The sequence below is a fragment of the Marmota marmota genome, unplaced genomic scaffold, assembly GCF_001458135.2.
Source record: "Marmota marmota marmota unplaced genomic scaffold, marMar, whole genome shotgun sequence".
NCBI classification, from domain to species: Eukaryota; Metazoa; Chordata; class Mammalia; order Rodentia; family Sciuridae; genus Marmota; species Marmota marmota.
Window position 1 is genome coordinate 8,095,838 of NW_026000000.1, and position 18,458 is coordinate 8,114,295.

The 18,458-nt window shown below is 45.2% G+C and overlaps 1 protein-coding gene across 1 annotated transcript in view; it reads right to left on the bottom strand.

Annotated features, from left to right (window-relative positions):
* Positions 1-12,113: 12,113 nt before the first annotated feature.
* Wdfy4 (WDFY family member 4) overlaps positions 12,114-18,458 on the bottom strand; it is a 274,400-nt gene continuing 268,055 nt past the window's right edge. The window contains exons 61-62 of the mRNA XM_015498911.2: positions 13,545-13,656; positions 12,114-12,576 (exon numbers count right to left, since the gene is read on the bottom strand). Of these exons, the coding sequence (XP_015354397.1) occupies positions 12,510-12,576; positions 13,545-13,656 (179 nt within the window). The 3' untranslated portion in view covers positions 12,114-12,509. The remainder of the gene's footprint in view (positions 12,577-13,544; positions 13,657-18,458) is intronic.

Here is an 18,458-nt window from a genome sequence, read left to right on the forward strand (position 1 = left end):
TCCATGGGTTTAAGTTCATTATTGTGAAATCATCACTGCCATCCATCTCCAGCACTTTTTCATCATCCCAAACTAAACTTCCATGTCTATTGAATAACAGCTCCCCTACTTTCTGGTTCTATGAATGTTCAAGATCACTCGTATAAGAGGGATTGCACAGTATTTTGTGACTGGCTTATTTCTCTCGGCATAATGTCCTCAAGTCCATCAATTCATGTTGCACCAGGTCTCAGGATTTCCTTCCTCTTGGGCAGAATGACATGCCATTGTGTGCATCTACCACATATTCTGCATCCATTCAGTAGCCAATGGACACTGGTGTGGCTTCTGCCTGTGGCTGTTTTGAACCGTGTTGCTATGGATATTATTGTACAAATATCTGTTTGAGTCCCTGTTTCCAAAGGACACATGTTGAGACTTTCCATTTTTGTCCAGCACAGAGTCTCTTGCAGGGTGAGTGTCCAATAAATGACATGGCTGCCTTGTCCTCATCATCTGCTGTGGTATGAATGTGTACTCCCAAAACCCTGTGTTAATTTAATCCCCAGTGCAACAGTGTTGGGATGTGGTACCTCATGGCAGGTTTTAGTTCTTAAGAGCTCTGTTATGGTTTGGATATGAAGTGTCCCCTAAAATCTCATATGTGAGACAATGCAAGAAAGTTCAGAGGAGAAATAATTGTGCCCTGAGAGGCTTAATCCAATCAGTGAATCAATCGCTTGATGGGATTAACTGGGTGGTAGCCGAAGGTGATAGGGTATGGCTGGAGGAGATGGGTTCCTGGGGGTGTTGTCTTGGGGGCATATATTTGGTATCTCGTGAATGGAATCTCTTTCTCTGCCTTCTGATCATCATGTGAGCTGTTTCCTCCTCCATACTCTTCTGCCATGATGTTCTGCCTCACCTCCAGCCCCAAGGAATGGAGCCAGCTATCTATGGACTGAGACCTCTGAAACCGTGAGCCCCAAAATAAACTTTCCCTCCTCTAATTGTTCTTGTCAGGTCTTTTAGTCACAGCAGCTAAAAAGCTGACTAAAGCAGGCTCTACCTTCATGAATAGATTAAAATGACTATGAAAGAGTGTGAGACTATGAGTCCAGACTCTCTGAGGCTGTACTTTCTTGCCCTTCTACCTTCCATCATGGGATGATGCCATACAAAGTTTCTCACCAGATGCCAGCCCTTTGACTGTGGACTTCAAGCCTCCAAAAAGGTAAGGACTAAATCTATGTTCTTTATAAATTGCTCAGTCTCAGATATTCTGTTATAGTTGCACAAAACAGACAAAGACACCATCCATCTCTCCTGAGAGCAGAGAATCCCATACTGTTGATATGAATGCACCTTTGAAAGTCCAGTTTCTCTTTGAGGGAGCTCCCCAAATTGTGATATATTAAATTAACAACAACCAATGATAAAATTTAGTGCTAACTTAGATATTAAATGAGAATTTTAATTTGCAGTTAAAAGCGTTCTATTTATTTAACATAATAATTGGTGAGAAAGAAATTGAGGTGACTTGAGTGAGAGTTGAAGAAAAGCTGCCATGTCTGGTTTTCTTTTTTTTTTTTATAATGGAACATTCCGGCAGAGATCTAGATTGGACTTCAATTCTATTGACATAGAATGCTATGTGACTGATAAACATGGAAGGACTCAGGGGCCTGGTGTCAGTGTCCAGCATCCCATCAGGCCCTGGTGTACCAGTACCCAGCTTCCTGGGAGCCAGCACTCTTGCCCACATGTCCTTCCTCCCAGGAGCTATTGGTCTAAATCTGTCCTGCCTGAGCAGCCTAACAGATACCACTCTGTTCTTTGAGAAGAACCCTAAAAGCACAAGGACTTAGACCCAGGAGATTCAGGATATGGGAGAAGGAGGCAGAGTTGTTTGAGCCTTGGGAGATGGAGTGCAGATGTTAGGCCCTGGGTGGCCTTTTGAAAGGCTGTTGTCTTTGAGCATATTCCAACCACTTTCTTGCTGTTTCCAGCTTTTAACTCTCTCTGAGTCTCAGTTTCTCTGCTATGAAATAGAGAGGTCTTTTCTTGGGTTGGGAAAAACCTTCAAGCAGCTGGCACAGGAAATTGCCCCACAGCCTGCTCAGTGCTTGGTGCATAGAAGTGCACACGCACACTCCCTCCTGTCCTGGTCCCACTGCCCACACCCCCGATGCTTCTCTGGGGATGGCCAGCCTGGAGCCTCAGTTTCTTCAATGTTCTGCAATAATATCATCCTTGAGGATATAGCAAAATTGCACAGCACATACCTGTTTAAGGACTGTGCCCAGATAGGTGCCAAATCTGTGGGGATGGCTCTCCCAAGGCCGGCTTGATTCTGGGTGTGGAGACTTCTTTTCACTTTCCTTGTGCTCTGGGTCTTAATGGCTACCTCGAGCCTCTGGCAGGGGCTGCCTGGTGGGAGTCTCCCTGGCAGGCCTCTGCTCAAGCGATACTAATTGTGCCAGAGAGAACGGCTCACTAGAGTGGAAAATAGTCCTCATATATCTAGCTGAAGACGATAATGACCTTTTAAATAACAGAAGCAATTTTATTTCAATACCTCAATTACTCTGAACTCTCAAATGTCAAAGTGCTCGGCACTTTCAAAATAGCTTAATATAGACATTTATAGCACTTAGACACAGCTAGTTTCTTATCTAACCTAATTATGTGTTGTACAGGAAATGGCGAAGCTGACCATCTGTGTTATTTTTCACAGCGATCCCCACGCATGGCCCTCGGCTCAGCCTGGAGTCTGCCAGCTCAAAAGTCTCCCTGGTGGAGGGTGCTGATGCTCTGGGAAGAGGCTTGTGAGGATACTGCCAGGGCCCTCACCTCCAGCTATATGACATAAGAGGCTAGAAGTGGGCATCCCAGTTTGGGTAATGCCAATGGCACTATGCCCTGACTCAAGGGATAGCTCCTATGTGTGTGGAGTGCAAAGGCCCCTGGGAGAGAAGGAATGGCCCACAAGTAAGTCAGTATCAACTGGGGTGATGGTGCCTCATTCAGCAGAGCCAGGAGTAACTTACCAGGGTGGGAGGTGGCGTGAGGCCAGGATCACCTGTCTTGTGCGGTTTGTACTTCCTGTTTCTATGCTCAAGGCAACTCTCCCTTCTCCGTGTCTGCAGTCTAAAGCCTGCCCTGGTGATAAGCTTTCAACCAACTTCCCCTCATTATTTTTCTCTGACCCCATCCCTGCTGTTTTCCAGCCCCCCACCCAGATTCACAGTCACCTCCCTGCTGTTTGTCTGAGTGGCAGGCTCTTGCCTCAGAATTTGCGCTTGCTCATCCTGTGCCTGGAATGTTCAGCCCCCTGATACCAGCATGGCTCACTTCCTTGCTTGCTTCAGTTCTCAATGTCAATTACTAGGGAGACTGTCCCTGGCCACCCTATCACATGATTCTCCTCCCCAGTAGTCTCCTGCCCCTTCCCCTAGAGTGGCACCTTAGGTACTTGGTAAAATCCTTATTTATTTCCTGTTTGTCTCCCAAAGTAGAATGCAAATTCTTTGCAGGCTGGGGTAGTGTTCACTGCTGGGTCTCTAGTGCCTTGGTCAGAGCTAAAACCCTATCATAACTGAATGAAAATGTGTTGAATGCATGATGGATGAGTGAAGGGTTGGTGGGCCAGAGGATGAGTCCAGTTCCAAGTTGGAACATCTATGATGGGGTAGGCAGCTCATAGCTGTAGATTGGTCAGTGGCTGGCTGTAGAAAATCAGGTTGTGAAAGTCCACCTTTTCTCTTAGCAGCTGGGCGAAGGACCCGGCAAGGAGAATGCAAACCCTGCAAGCTCTTCATTTTACATTCCAACAGGGTTGGGCGTGGTTGCTGATAGTTCACAGATTTGGACATCAGGCTCAGGATGATTATGTGGGGTCTCTCAAGTGCTGCAGCTAATAATGATGGAGCTGGCATATGACCTGCAGTCTGTTCTGCTCCAAAACCACAACTTAGTCAGGACTTGGTGCTCCTGGATGATGGTGGCTGCAGTGAGAATGCAAGTCTTGAGAAGTCCAGTTGTGCCTGGTGATTGCCAGGCCTCCTGCCCAGTGCCCATCCTGAGTGTAGGGTAACAGCTTTTGCTCTGTCCTCATTGTCTCTCTTGCCCACCCTTTGCTTCTCTTTCTTGTCCCTCTCCAGCTCTCCCAGTTTCAGCCCAAGTCTGGAAGCTCCTCATGCCCAAGCATGTGGCCCACACATGGCAGATGAAGTCCCCCATGAGTTCAGCCACAGCAGTGCTCCCCGCACTGACCATTTATCATGTCTTTAGCAAGATGCTGTGGCAACAGATTCGTTTCAGTGTGTCATTCATTCATTTATTCAACTTGTCCTTTTGGAGCACCTACATGGGGCTGGTCCCCACTAACCAGAACAGAAATACATGAGCATGAAAGCAGTCCAACAAACTGTTGAGAAATCCATGAAGATCACTCAGGACTCTAAGAAGCCTAGGGTTGGTGGGAGATGTGATCCCCGAACACAGTGCAGGTTGGGGTTTCTGCCCACTCCTGAAGCTCTGAGTCATTCCAAGGACTGGCTCAGTGATTGTAAATGAAAATAAGTCCTGGGGCCAGTCTAATAATGCAAACACCTTAAACAGCTCACAAAGCAAAGCAGTAGGAAATGGCAGGCTCTGATGCAACTGGGAATGCTCCCCAAGCCTCTGCAAGGCATTCAAACTCAAAATAATGATCAGCTGTGCAGAGTTCACACAGAAGACATCTGCAGGTGTTTCCCAAATTGCCAGTTTGTGACACTGTTATGGTCCTGCAACCTCAGAGACCAATGGTGTAGAGACTGGGAAGCTGAGCTTCACCTGCCCCAGTTCTTGGGAGGTCATTGCTATTCACTGCCTTTGGGACCCAGGTGCACAACTGGCTGATGCCTTGATCATTACAGGGATCTTAAAAGCAAGATCCCCAATGAGGAAGGAGGATCAGGCTCACTGTACCATGCTAACCCTCAAGTCCCTCGGCCTCTCCAGCCTGTGGGTTCAAGTGAGGAGTGTCCCTGTCACACCCCATGAGCTGTATTACCTTCCATATAGCAGTGTGTTACCCAGATGGGACCCTTCAGTTTGGGGATGTGTTTGGGGATGTCATAGTCCTTTTCTAGCCTCCAGAACTCCTCCAGCTCCTAGAAGGTCCTTCTCCTTACTGGACTTGCTGCTTGGGCCCCTGATGACTGTTCCATGTGTGCCCTTAGTCTTGCTGAGCACTAATCATACTCTGTTTCATGCAGATATGGGAAGATGCCTTTCTCAACCTGAAACCAGCTTTGTGGCCTCTATCTCTGAGCAGCAGTTAATACCAAGTCTCTCCAGGCTCCAAGTGGAGGATGCCCTGTCATTTATCCATGTGCAGTCCTGATTAACACAGCCCATAAGCTAGGAATGATTTTTAAATGTCTGAAAACAAAAGAGTAACATTTTGTGATATAAAAATGATATGAAATTCCAAGTTCAGTGACCACAATAAATAAAGTTGCACTGGAACCCAGCTTCCCTCATAAATTTATGTATCTATGTATATAGGTGGCTCCCAATTTATAATGGTTTGATGATTTTTTTTTTATTTATGGTAGTGTGAAAACAATATGCATTCAATAGAAACTGCACTTCAATTTTTGAATTTAGGTATTTTCCTGGCCTAGTGATATGTGCTAAGGATAAGCTCTCTGGAGAAGTTGAAGAGTGGCAGCTTCCAGTTAGCCCCACAGTCATGAGGGTGAACAACCCGTATTCTACAGTGTGCTGTGCTGTTGAGCTGGGATGTTCAGTAGGATTCAATGAATCTTCAAATTACGACTTTTTCAATCTGTGATGACTTTATCAGGACACAACCTCATCGTACCTCGAGGAGTACTTGTGTTGTCTGTAGCTACTTTCACACTGTGAAGGCAGGATTTTTCTTCCTAGAAATGCTCCAATAGTTTTCAAAGGTGTTTGCACCATTTTACAATCTTGTGTGCTATAAATAATAGTTCAAATTCCCCATTTTCTTGCCAACACTTGCTGCGGTCAGTCTTTTCAATTTTAGCTATTTTTATACTGTAGTGCCATATCGTTGGGGCATGGGGGGAACATTTTTCCATGTCTTAATAGTGTGCCTTGTTTTGTCTTTTTAATTTTTTTGGTGCATTGTGATTATACATAATAGTAGAATTCATTATGCCATATTTGAACATGCACACAATTTAATCAATCTCATTTCCCAGTACATTCTCTTTCCTTCCCCTCCTCTCTTTCTCATTTGGTTTTCATTTGCATTCTTCTAATGATAATGAAACCGAGCAGCTTTTCATTTGTCTGTTTGCTATCTAAATATCTTTCTCAGTGAAGGTATATTCAAATATCTTGCATATTTTTACTGGGTTATTTATTTTATCATTATATTTTGGAAGTTATTCATTATAATTTGAATACAAGTACCAGATCAGTTAAGTGATTTGCAAATATCTTTTCTCTGTGCTTATCTTTTCATTTCGTTAAGAGGGGCTTTCAAAGGACAGAAGATCTTACACTTTTGTTAAAGTCAAATTCATCAACTTTTTCTTGAATGTATTGAATTTTGGGTGTGGTATCTTATGAGATATTTAGATAACCTTGGTTCACAAAATTTTCTTCTAGAAAGTTTTATAATTTGGGGTTTTACCTATAGGACTGATTCATTTCAAAGTGTCAGAGGTTGGTCATGGTTCTTTATTTTTGTCTTTGCATATGGAAACCCAATGTATCAACACTATTGGATGAAGCTCTCCCTTTTCTATGCTGCATGGATTTGGCTCCTTTGTTGGTATCAACTGACCATATGCAGGTGTTTCTGGACCCTGTTCTGTTCCATTGATCCAATTGTCCACTCAACGTCAACAGCTCATTGTCTCAGTTACTCTGCCCTAGATTTCTAACTAATTTTTGAAATTGAGTAGTGTAAGGCTTCCATTTTTTTCTTTGTTCAATGCTTCCAGGCCCTTTTCATTTGTGTATTTTAGAATTACTTTATCAATTTCTACCAAAAATCCTGTCATGGTGTTTATGGGGGTCTGTTGAATCTGTGACTCAATTTTGGGAGTCTTGCAGCCAATAGCTACAGTACATCTCTCTATTTAATTAAATCTTTAATTTTCTCAACAATGTTTCTGTAATTTTCAGATGAGTTCCAGATCTTGCACATCATTTGTCATGTTTATTCCTAAGTAACTCATATATTTTATGAGATTCTGAACAGTATTAGATCTTAGTTTCAAGTTCTGGTTGTGAGTTAGGGCTGAGAGGATGTCCTGAGAGATTGGAAGAGAGTACTCAAAAATGCCCTCTCAGGGGGCAGTGAGAGGTACTCCATGGCAGTTGGGGTTGGAGTCTGTCCCTTCCCCACTCTGGTCCTGCTACCTTAACCTGGGAGGATGTACTCAGGGTCTCTTTTGGGCCATCTACTTCCAGGACAAAATTAAGAGCCTGCCCCAGGACTCTGGGTAAGGACAGACAGAGTCTTTGAGACGTGGTCAGCAACCCCAGTAGCACCATAAGATGCATGTATGGGTACATGGAGAAGATTTTTTTCATTTATTTTTAGATAGGAAACCATACGCTGTGTATCCAACCTTTGTGTGATTTCACAATTAACGCTTAGATGAGGCTAAAGTTCAAAATATAAAAAAGAGTGACATTAAAGACAAACATTAAGAAAACAGTTGTACAGGTGATGCAGACAAATTTTGTAGGTGTTTGGAAATGAGAATGGTTTGGTAAATATTTAAATAGGGGATAATACCTCTAAGGAACAAAAGAAGAAAAAAGAGAAGGGAAGTCATTATTCTGTTTTCAGGTGCTGTGAAAACTACATTCATTATCATCATCTCCTGGGCCCCTGCTCTATCTAAAAAATTATACACATTATCTCATTTAACTTTCAGAGCAATCTTGGAGGTCAGTAATTACTATTCCTGTGTTAAAAATGACACAAACACACACACACACAAAAAAAAAAAAAAACTGAGGCAGAGAGAGTATGAAGACTGAGAGTGTTTGGGTGGAGAGGAAAGGATTTTGAGTGTGACCTCACGTTCCAACACTACCTAGAGGAAAAGGAGGAGGGAGAGAGGAGGAGGAGGAGGAGGAGGGGGAGGAAAAGGAAGAGGCTCTTCCTGAGTAGAATGGGCTGCTTGCTGCATGTGACCTGTGTGAGGCTGTGCCTCGCAGTCATAGGTGGTTGCTGGCTACAGTACTGACATCCTTGTTGCAGGAGGTGTCCAAGCTGGCCTCCTCTGACACAAAGATTCTGGGATATTTTTCCCTATTAATCTAGAAGTATCTGAGCCCATTATTCTTCCTTTGAGTTTCATGGTGAGATAGGGAGGGGCCTTTTTTGGCCCCTGAGGCTGCAGTGTCTGGTTCAGGTTCTTTAGATTTATTTCTGCCAATGGCCCTACCAAAAAAGTAGGAAACATGTGGTACTGCAGAGGGATGCTCTGGTCTCAGCCTTGACCAGGCACTGGCACTATCCTGCCATGTCACCTTGGGCAAGTCCCTTCCCTTCTGTGGACTTTCCTTCTCTATACTTTCCCCAAGTGTAAAGTGGCATAGTTAGAGGGTCTATGAGACTCTCAATGGCCATAGACTATCAGGGGTTACCTGTCATGAATCATTCTCTCTCAGGTACCCAGCCTGGCACTCAGTGGATTCTTGTGCAATGCTAGTGAGTAAGTGAACGCATGAATGAACAGGTGCTTCATAACAAGTGGATAGTCAAGTAACATCATCACACAAATGTCAGAGAGGACCCATCAGTGCCTAATGCCTGGGCACAGGCTGCAGGGCTGCAAAGCAGCATTGTACAATGTTGGAGGTGCATATTCCCTCCAAGTCATTGAAAGGTTGTATATTTATTATGATACATTTCTGGAAAATGGCAATGAAGGGGCTTGGACAAGGGGTGTCTCTGTAGCCATTTGGGGCAGTCAGACCTTCAGGGACTTGGGGGAAGGAGATAATTTGGAAGGTGCTCCTGTTTACTACAAAGGTGAAGAAGGTGCTTCAGGCAACCCCCCCCCCCTCCATAAGAGGAATATTAAAAACAGCACATTCACGTGAAAACACACACACACACACACACACACACACCCCTAATCTGGGCATATGATGTGTACCCAAGAACTACTAAAGCAAAACTGATTTGAGTTTAGAGAGATTTGATTTTATGCTAAACAAATTTCATCAGGATTTTCATATGAAGAGTGTTTTCCTCCCCAAATGTGCCCTGCCTGGCTGCATTTTAATGTGATCAAATCCAATCTCTGAGTTCTCTGCAGGCCCTGCGACTAAGTTCTCAGGACTTGGCTTCTAGCTGCTGGCTGAGCTTGGGGGAGGCAGTTGCTATGATTTCCATAGGACTGAACATCTCTCCCTGGAGCTTAGAGCACAAAGGAACGAAAGGCAAGGGTCAGAGGCCAGAGGCCAGAGAGACCCAGAAGGCCCTAGAAACTTGGTTTCTGGCATCAAAGGCCTCACATGGACCCTCTGTGAATTCCTACTGTTGAATTTCAGCCTGTTTAATACAAGCAGTTCATCTGTCACCACTGAGTACCTCTAAGTCCCACCAGGGCCCCTGGCCATGTACCAAATTTCCCTGCCTCTACAAGGTCCAGGTAGAAGGGTCACTGGACTGAAACACAAATATAAGATAACTGGCTCAATTTGAGCTTCCCATGAATAACCAATATTGTGCCAGTATGTGTCTAAGAGAGGGTCAGGCCTGTCCACATGGAGAAATGGACACCACCTGAGCCTTAGGGCACACTCATTGAGTGAAGCCATCTCCTGGAAGGATTCCAGTGTCCATGCATGTCCTGTGCTTTCATAGCTGAACTTTGAGAGCCCTGCTCTCCTTTGACCCTTTTGATGACAGAGAGGGAGTTCCCCTCCCTGGCCTTTCAGAGGACATGGAGGCCCAGGGGAGGCCCAGGGTGTCTGTGATGCATGGGTGCAACATAGCATTTACTTGTAAAGTTACCAAAGTTGAGACTTCCCTGGGGGGAAAGTGACTATGGCATTGCTCCTAACATGGTGGCCTTGTCATCACTGTGGCAGAGTGAGGTTGGAGACTGGTGTCACTGTTATTAGGAAGATTTTGTGGAAGTCCTTTCAGGTGGTGAGCTGAGCATAACTGCAATTCCTCCTCCTCAACCCCCTCCCGTTGCCGTCTGTTTTAGAGTTCCTCCCAGAAGGGACTCCTGAGCCCACACTGCTCAGGACTACGACATCTACTCTACACTGATGAATTCAGAATCTGTGGGGCTGGCGCCTGAGAGAGACTTCCATTTCAGGATGTTTCTGGAGCAACACAATCTATAGTGTGATCATTCCAGCTGTGGCCTCTGGAGCATTCAATTCTGCCTGCTGTCCTCATGCCTGCCCTCCCAGGGTCCCTAGCTGTCCCACGGTCCTCATCCCTCTCACCAGCCCGGTCTTCGTTGACCTAAGGCTCTGAGCACAAGGACTGCTCAGCAAGAAAAAACACTGGTGGACAAAAGGGTATGTGATAAATTGAAAATTCGCATCAGATTGGGGGTAGGCAATCTATTGTTTGTTCCTCCTCCTACCATTTTATTGCTTTTATTATAAAACACATTATTTTAATTTCATTATAAGTCTCATAATAGACACCAGAATCCCATTTTACAGATACAAAAACTGGGAACACAATGTCAGAACAAACAAATGAGAAGACTCTCGTTACCTCTTCCACTTTAAGGCCCACTTGTTGGCACTATCATTTTAGCCCCAGGACCCCAACAAGAAAACCTCATCTCCCCATTTTCCACATTCCACATGGGGCAGACGGAAAGGAAGAAGGCTTATTGAATGAATGAACCAAAGACAGCCTTTCATCTGGCAGACCTTTCAACCCTGGATAAATGCTACGAATTGTGTTCTGAAAAATGACAGCCAGCCCAGCCCTGATATTTATGACATGCTTCTTGGCCTTCCTGGGGAGTGGTGCTCTCTGCTCTTAAATTTATGGTCTTCTGGTGCAGTCCTAGGCTGGCTAGGGGATTGTAAATGGGCTGTTTGTTAATAATGTATGCAGATGGTGCAGGAGGTGGCATGATCCTTGGCCCTAGGGTCAGACAAGAGCCCTCCCCACCCAGGAAGTGGGTGCTCCAGTCCCACTGGAAGCATCTCCTCCTCCTCCTCCTCCTCTTCCTCCTCCTCCATTTTCCCCTTTGCAAAGACCTCAAAGTTTATAGATAAATCAGTGTGCCCTAACCATCATATCTCATTATTTTTGACATGGTTCCATATTACCTCTCCTTTCTTAATATTTATATTTAAAGTAACTCACTGCCCCCTAAAGGCTAGATGACCTACGGCCATAAAACACTAGGTGCATTCTCCAGCCATACCTGGGCCTGGGATAAATTGTTTGGAGACTCCCATGGGACCCTCTGCAGGGCTTGGGGAAATAGGAGAGGATTCAATTCATATCCTCACTTGGCTCTTAGAAGGGAGACCTCTGAGAGGAGAGTCAAGGCTAAGGGGCTTAGCCTCCCTGAATCCCCCTAAAGTCATGTGAGTTAGATTTTATTAAACAAGCAGTGAATTTCCTTTCCGGGGGTTCTGAAAGTCTTCAGGTGGGACGTTTCATTAGAATAAGCCCTTCAATGCCAGAGGACTGACCCAAGGGTGATCCAGGTACTAGGAGATTCCTTAGAGGAGCACAAGTAACCACCCTACCTGCCATGCATTTTCAGAAGAACACAATTCATATAGCAGAGTATATCTCCCCAAGAAAATCTAGATCAACATGTGGAATTTGATCTCTGTGTAAGGACAGGCTCTGGGAAGGAGATTGCCAAGCCAGAGCCTAGCTGGGATCCACTGCCTGCTGTGACTGCAGAGGTGGGCAGGCATGCCCAGATAGGGAGTGTCACCTACAGTGCAGACTTCCCTACACATGCTCTGGGCAACACTCATGGCCACATACTATGGTTCAGCCACAGAGGCTGCGCCTGCTTAGTAGTGGCCACTTACTCCCTGTGGCTTTCCTGCCTTTCTAAGTATGGAGATGAAAATATCTCAGTGGAAAAGAGTGCCAAACTTAAACTCAAACATTCTTGCATTTGGAAAATAGTTGCTTTAATAAAATAGACAATATGACAGTTTCCATTAGTTTCCAATAATCAATCCCATGTTTTTTCAGTGCAATAAGCCCTTGATAAGGTGAGTTGTATAATTTCACGTGCAGCTTGTCATTAACAGCTCACAGTTTCTAGCATGAATGTGTGTTCTTATTCTTCTTATAGAAGTCCCATGGACCAGAGAAATGGTTGGGGTGCAGAACACTGATTGCCAGAGAGTCCTTTTTTGATAACCTGAGCATATGAGGCCCTGGAAGCTCCCTTTGGGTACAGAGCCCACCGCCCTGTGTCACATCAGCTGTCTTCCGCCTGGCGCTGCTGCCCCCAGGGACACGTGGCTACTGTGCCAGAGCCTCTGCCACCTTTTTCCTCCTACCCCTCTGCAGACCAGCAGAATATTCTTCCCTTCTCATCGCCAACCAGGAGCTTGGTCTGGTTTCTTGGGAAGAGAAAAAAAAGGAAAGAGTGTGATTATCGTGTATCCCAGCCAGCATGCAGGAAATCGCAACATGGAGGAAGGAGTGGGAGAATTGGAAACTATATTGAAGGGGATGGGGGCTTTTGAGCTGGAGGCTTGTGACTCCCAAAGCACTGGGGGAAAGTGAAGCTTTCCCGGCTTCAGGGAGCGGACTGAGGCCCTGCCTCTGTCTCTCCAGCAACTCCAGGGGGAAGGTCCTGTTCTGTAAGAGATGCATATAAGGCCCCAGGCCCAACAGGCAAATTTTCCAGTGAGGAGTTCAGCTCTGGACCCTTCTTCCTAATCCCCATGCCCACTCCACCCCACCTAGTCCTGCAGCCAGAACATCCAGCAATTCCCACCACCAGAGACTCACTGCAGAACGGCCCACTCCAGCACAGGGAGGAAGGAAAGGGGGCTTTAAGAGATCAGAAGCCTCTTGAGACTACACCACCTAGTGTGCAGAGAGGGTTAACCACAATAACTACTTCTACCTGGTCACTGTAACAATGAAATAATGGGTATCAACTGTCATCTCTGATACTTCCCATGGGCTTAGAGCCCTCAAAAGGCATTTTCTGTTAATGTAAGATGGTCATCTTACCAAATGCTATAATCAGCAGGGGAATTCGTGAAAAAAAGATCCTCTTTAGGATAAGATGACAAAACGATATGCTTCTTCTACCTTTTGAAATTCTTTAGAAATTCATGGATAGTCAAGCCCAAGAGAGAAAGAGCACGTGTGAGTTAAAAGAAAAACAAAAATAATCAAAAACACTCCCTAAGGCCCTGTAGGGCCACGGTGCCTTCAGCAAGTGCCTGCCGTGCCCCCTGGGTCCCTATGGTGAGGTGGCCTTTCTAAGTCTGAGGAGTCCTGAGCAGCTGGGACTTTTCTAAGGGTGGCCACAGCACCCTCTGCTGGAGGCCTGGGGAAACCAGGCTGCACTTACCTAGACACAGCCAGAGCTGTCACTGCAGGGCTGGTCTTGCTAGGTTTCCCAGTCAAAGCCAAGCTGACATCCAGCTCTCTACTCAGGGCAAGGTTCTTTTCCCACTTGTGGCCTGCGTAAAGCGTGTGAGAGAATAGTTAGAACACCCGAGTAGCTTCACATATGAGCCTGTGTGCATCCACATATGGAACCACAAACACACACATATTTATATTTGTGGTCAGCAACTTGTTAAATTGAGGGGGAAAATATATTTAATCTTGGCCTGTGCTGTTGCAAAAAGGGCCGTCCCAATTTAATTTGCAGGCTGTGATAGTTACATGTGCTGACGTGCCGCGGTATCCATTGTGTACCAAATTGGATTTGTGTATTATTGCTTTCTAAATTGCATGCCTAGTTCAGCAAAATTGTTCATCAGTGTTTACTGGCTTTATGCTTAATAAGATGCCCCATAATACCTTGCTGCCAGGATGTAATGCAGCCCGTAATTGCTTAGTAAAACTAAATTACATAAAGTCGACATTATCAACTTATCTAAATCCTCTCACGCCACAACCAATAATTAAATGCTGAGAACGTTTTTTCAAAAAATATAACTCAATGACTGTTACTTCACTCATTTTAATGACTGCATTTGGGGACAGACAGCAATTCCTTCAACATAAAGTGTGAGATGGAGAGATACCAGCTGGGTATGTGCCTATAAGGCCACTTTGCTGGACTTGGGGCAGGAGGCCAGGCAGCCCCAGATGTTCTGCGATGATCACCTACATATGCAGACAGGCCCACACACCAGGAAATTCAGGAGGGCTACAAGTTGGGGAAGCTGCCTTGAATTAGAACCAGGCATTTGTAAATTCCTGTACAAGTCCAAATAACAAGCATTTCCTGATTGCTTTTTAGGTACCAGATTGAGTCCAGTCTAGGAGGTGATTTCTGGAATAAAATGTGCCCAACTGGGTTGGTCCTTGCTGCAAATGACAAATAAATGAATTCCAGGCAGAAATTAGATTACCTCTGCCCACAAATGCAGTCTCCTTAATATCATCAAAGATCTCCTTTCTTGCCCCTTAAGACATTTGAGGGGATACAATAATATAAACAGCAAGAGGACACACGTGCAAATATCTATGTGTCATGCTTAATACTGATCCCTTTCCAACAAAACAGTTTTGAGCAATATTATAAGAACAACATGCTTCCTTATTAAAGACCTCCAGCGGGTTAGGTTTGCAAATCTGCGCATAGATTTGTTGACTCTAAACTACAGCTCAATCTAATTTTTTTGACTATGTCTGCGCCATGGTGTCATTTTATCCTAATCTTTCCTGTAATGATAACCACCATCCTGGCAGTCAGTTGAGTGGGGCATTGTAATCTCAGATGGGGACAGACAGCAGGGGAAGGATGGTGTCCACTGCAACCATTCTGTAATTTCCCTTATGGTACTAGCTGTTATGTTCAAAGAGAATACATTGTCAGGAGTCTGAGAAAATAACAACCATGACCGGCATTTGTGAATTCTTGTCTATATCAATTGGTTTTCTGTCATCAGTACCCTACAAGATAGGAAATGTCTCCATTTGACAGAGAGGAGAGGGGGCTAGACAAGTTTCTGGGACAGAGTTGGGTCTAGAGCCTCATTCCCCACTTCTCATTTGCTAGACCCCATGGCCAATGGATGCAGCTTCATCACAATTGTTTACACTGAATAGAGACCTGGGAGTCCAATGGCATGTCTAGATAATGGCATGGCTCTGAGATGTCTTTCCTTCACCTGTCCATCCACCCATCCACCAATTTATCTACCATTCATTTGGGGGCATCCATCTATCAACCATGGACTAAGCTAATCCCTTTAGCCTATTGGGCCTGGATAGGTTCAAATGGGAAGTTGATCCTAAAACCAATATGGAGTGCAGTCTCATGCAGGTGTATTCCATGTAATCACTACAAACAAGCCTTCATCCTGAACGCTGGTACAAAACTTTCTCTCTCAGCTCTCTGGTTTTGTTAGAATTCATAAGGCTTATACTTCTCTTCTTTTCCACTGAAATGGGCTGATTCCTCACAGTCTACAAGCACCCTAGGGATTCTAGGATAAGTTTATTGAATGTGGTTCTTAGTCAGTGGTGTTAGTCCTCTGGATCACCATAGATTGTTGACAAGGGTCCCTGGATGGTGTTATTTTGAAGGAAGGGATTCTTAGTGTAGAGCCTATGACAAAGCATGGGCTGAGGGATTGTCCTATATGCTTACATAATAAAAGAGCCATGTTTTTTGCATAACAAAACCAACTATCCATGAATTGATGACTAAATGAATCAACCAAGTATGAGATATTTTTTAAAATCATTGAAAATGGCTACTATTTTCAGAAGACAACCTTTGGAAATCAGGGAAATTCTCTCCTATGAATGATCACTTGTTGGAAAGCAGAACAAACAGGGAGCCAGCTACCAAAAGGTGTCAGTGTGATAGGAGATCTCTCACTTCACTATAGGATGTTTCTTTTTGATTGTGGGACCCAGGAAAGATGTCTCAGTTCTGGGCTGGAATCTTTGATGAAGCCAGAGCTGAGAGAGAAGTTTGGCTGCACTGGAGAAAGCCGTGGTGGTGAATATTAGGTAGCTGGTCAGCCATGAATGGGTGAGCAGGGAAAGGACAACAAACAGTCACTGTTTGTTGTCCAACAAGCAAGGCCTCATCCAACAAGCAAAGGCCTTGAAAGTTTGGGGCCTGTTATGTCACCTCCTGCCCCTCGGCCATAATTACATCCCCTTAAGACAAACTATTGTTTCAAAACCATGTCACACCCTACCAAGTGGCTTGGACCCTTTCTTATCATAAAAACTATGTCACAACTCCCAGTCACCCTGACCCTTACAAAGAAAGTTTGTCGAGGGTTATTCAAAGACTAATAAATCAACTAAGGGGGCAGGGAATTCATGCAAAAACAGGGGGGCTCAATTTCCTTAAACTCTGCCTCTGTGGGCCCCACACCATCCTCTATTCTAGGCATTCCTAGCAGTTCCTATGCTGTCAGTCAAAAGTCAGAAGATGGACCTGGGCCAGTCCAGTGGAACATGCCTGTAATCCCAGTGATTCAGGGGGCTGAGATAGGAGTATCACAGGTTCAAGGCCAGCCTCAGCAACTTAGTAAGCCCTTCAGCAACTTAGTGAGACCCTGTCTCAAAATAAAAAATAAAAAGGGCTGGGGATGTAGCTCAGTCGTAAAATGCCCCTGGGTTCAATCCCCAGTACTGAAAAAAGAAAAAAAAATAGATGGACCTGGGCAGGACTCTCTGGAAACTTCCCTGGGACTTCCAATAGAACTGGAGGGCGGGAGGGGTGTGCCCTCCTTCTCTCTCTGAGAGGATCTACTCTCTCCCTTGAGAGTGTCCTCTTTACCCTTTTCCTACACTTTCTAATGAACTCACTCCAGCTACTCTGAGTCACAGGTCTGAAATCTTTCTGGCAAGATTGCAAGAATTGGGGTGACCAGACAGAGGTGGTAGAAGAGGTGACAGCTTTGATGGTGTGTTTTGTGCCTGTGTTCATGGTGGAGGGGTTGGTGGTCCCGATCCCACAGCAGAGGTTGGCATGATCCTGCAGTGGTTGGTGTGGATGCTCTAGTGGCAGAAGTTGAGAAGATGGTAACTTTGGTTTCTAGGTAACTTTGGACAAGTTGCTGACATCCCTGTTCCTCAGTTTTCTTATCTTCATCAAATGGTAGTGATATCTACTACAAAGGACTGCATGAGAAATGAGAAAATGGGTGAGAAGTGTTTGAGGTGGAAGCTGCACACAGTCAGCTCTCTGCCATCTCAGCTTTATAATGGTGGCCATGGTGGCACTTGTGGCCGAGGCTATGAGGGCAGAAGGTGAAACAGGTTTTCTTACTTCAGTCTTATTTACCACAACTTAAAGTGGGCTTTGCTGCAGAACAGTGGTTCTCTTACTTTGGGGGCACACCACAACATGTAAATGCTAACAACACCCAGTCTTTTCCAGTGGGTTAGACTGAGTAAAAGGATGGGGATCTATATTTTTAATAAGCCTTTTGCATTTTTTTAATATGTTCTTACAGATGCAGATGATCTACTTTGAGGAATTTGCCATGGAGAATTGGGTGGGTGGATCCAGGTCAACGGGGCAGTCTAAGGCATGATGGAACCACTTCCTCAACCCTGGGGAAGTGTCCCTTCCCTTGCTCCTATCTGCAGCCTGGCTGTCCAGGCAAGTAGGCAGCTGGTTCCAGGTTGTGGGCTGGGGAGTCTGGCATTCCAGAGTCATCCAGGCAGATGAAAAGCATCAAACCAAGATCACCAAAGTATGTTTTCCCCACTGAAGCTCAGGGGTACCTGACATCCACCACATACCACCCTATGTCCAAGGAGCAGCCCAGGGGTCACTGGTTCTTGCAAGAATGAGGGGAGGACTCAAGAGGGTCTCTCATAATGCTTTACATTTCAGCAGAAAATTCCAGTAAATAAACAGTCTCTTGTTCCCAAACCTGGCAACAATCTTCAGAGCCTTAATGGCTTCCCTAAGCTCTGCAGACCTGGGTGGAACTGCAGCCGTGGGCCAAAAGCAGAGAGAAGGGAGGGAAAGAGGGTAGTTTGCAAGGTAAGGGTGGTCTCCTCCTGGCCAGGCAGGTACCTCTGGGGCTTGGAGGCTGAACTGAGGTCTCCTCTGCTGCTGTCTGCCTGGGAACAGACATTTTCACATCCTCAGTCTTCCAAATCTGTCCAGAAAAGAGAAAATATCATCGGCTGGGGAAATTATCATGTCTGCAGGCTGGGAGTGGCCCAACCTATTCTTTTACACTGGGAGGATCCTGAAGAAAGGGAAAGGGGCTGCCCTCTAACCCTTTCACTTCTGATGTTAATTTATCACCAGGGACTGGTTTAG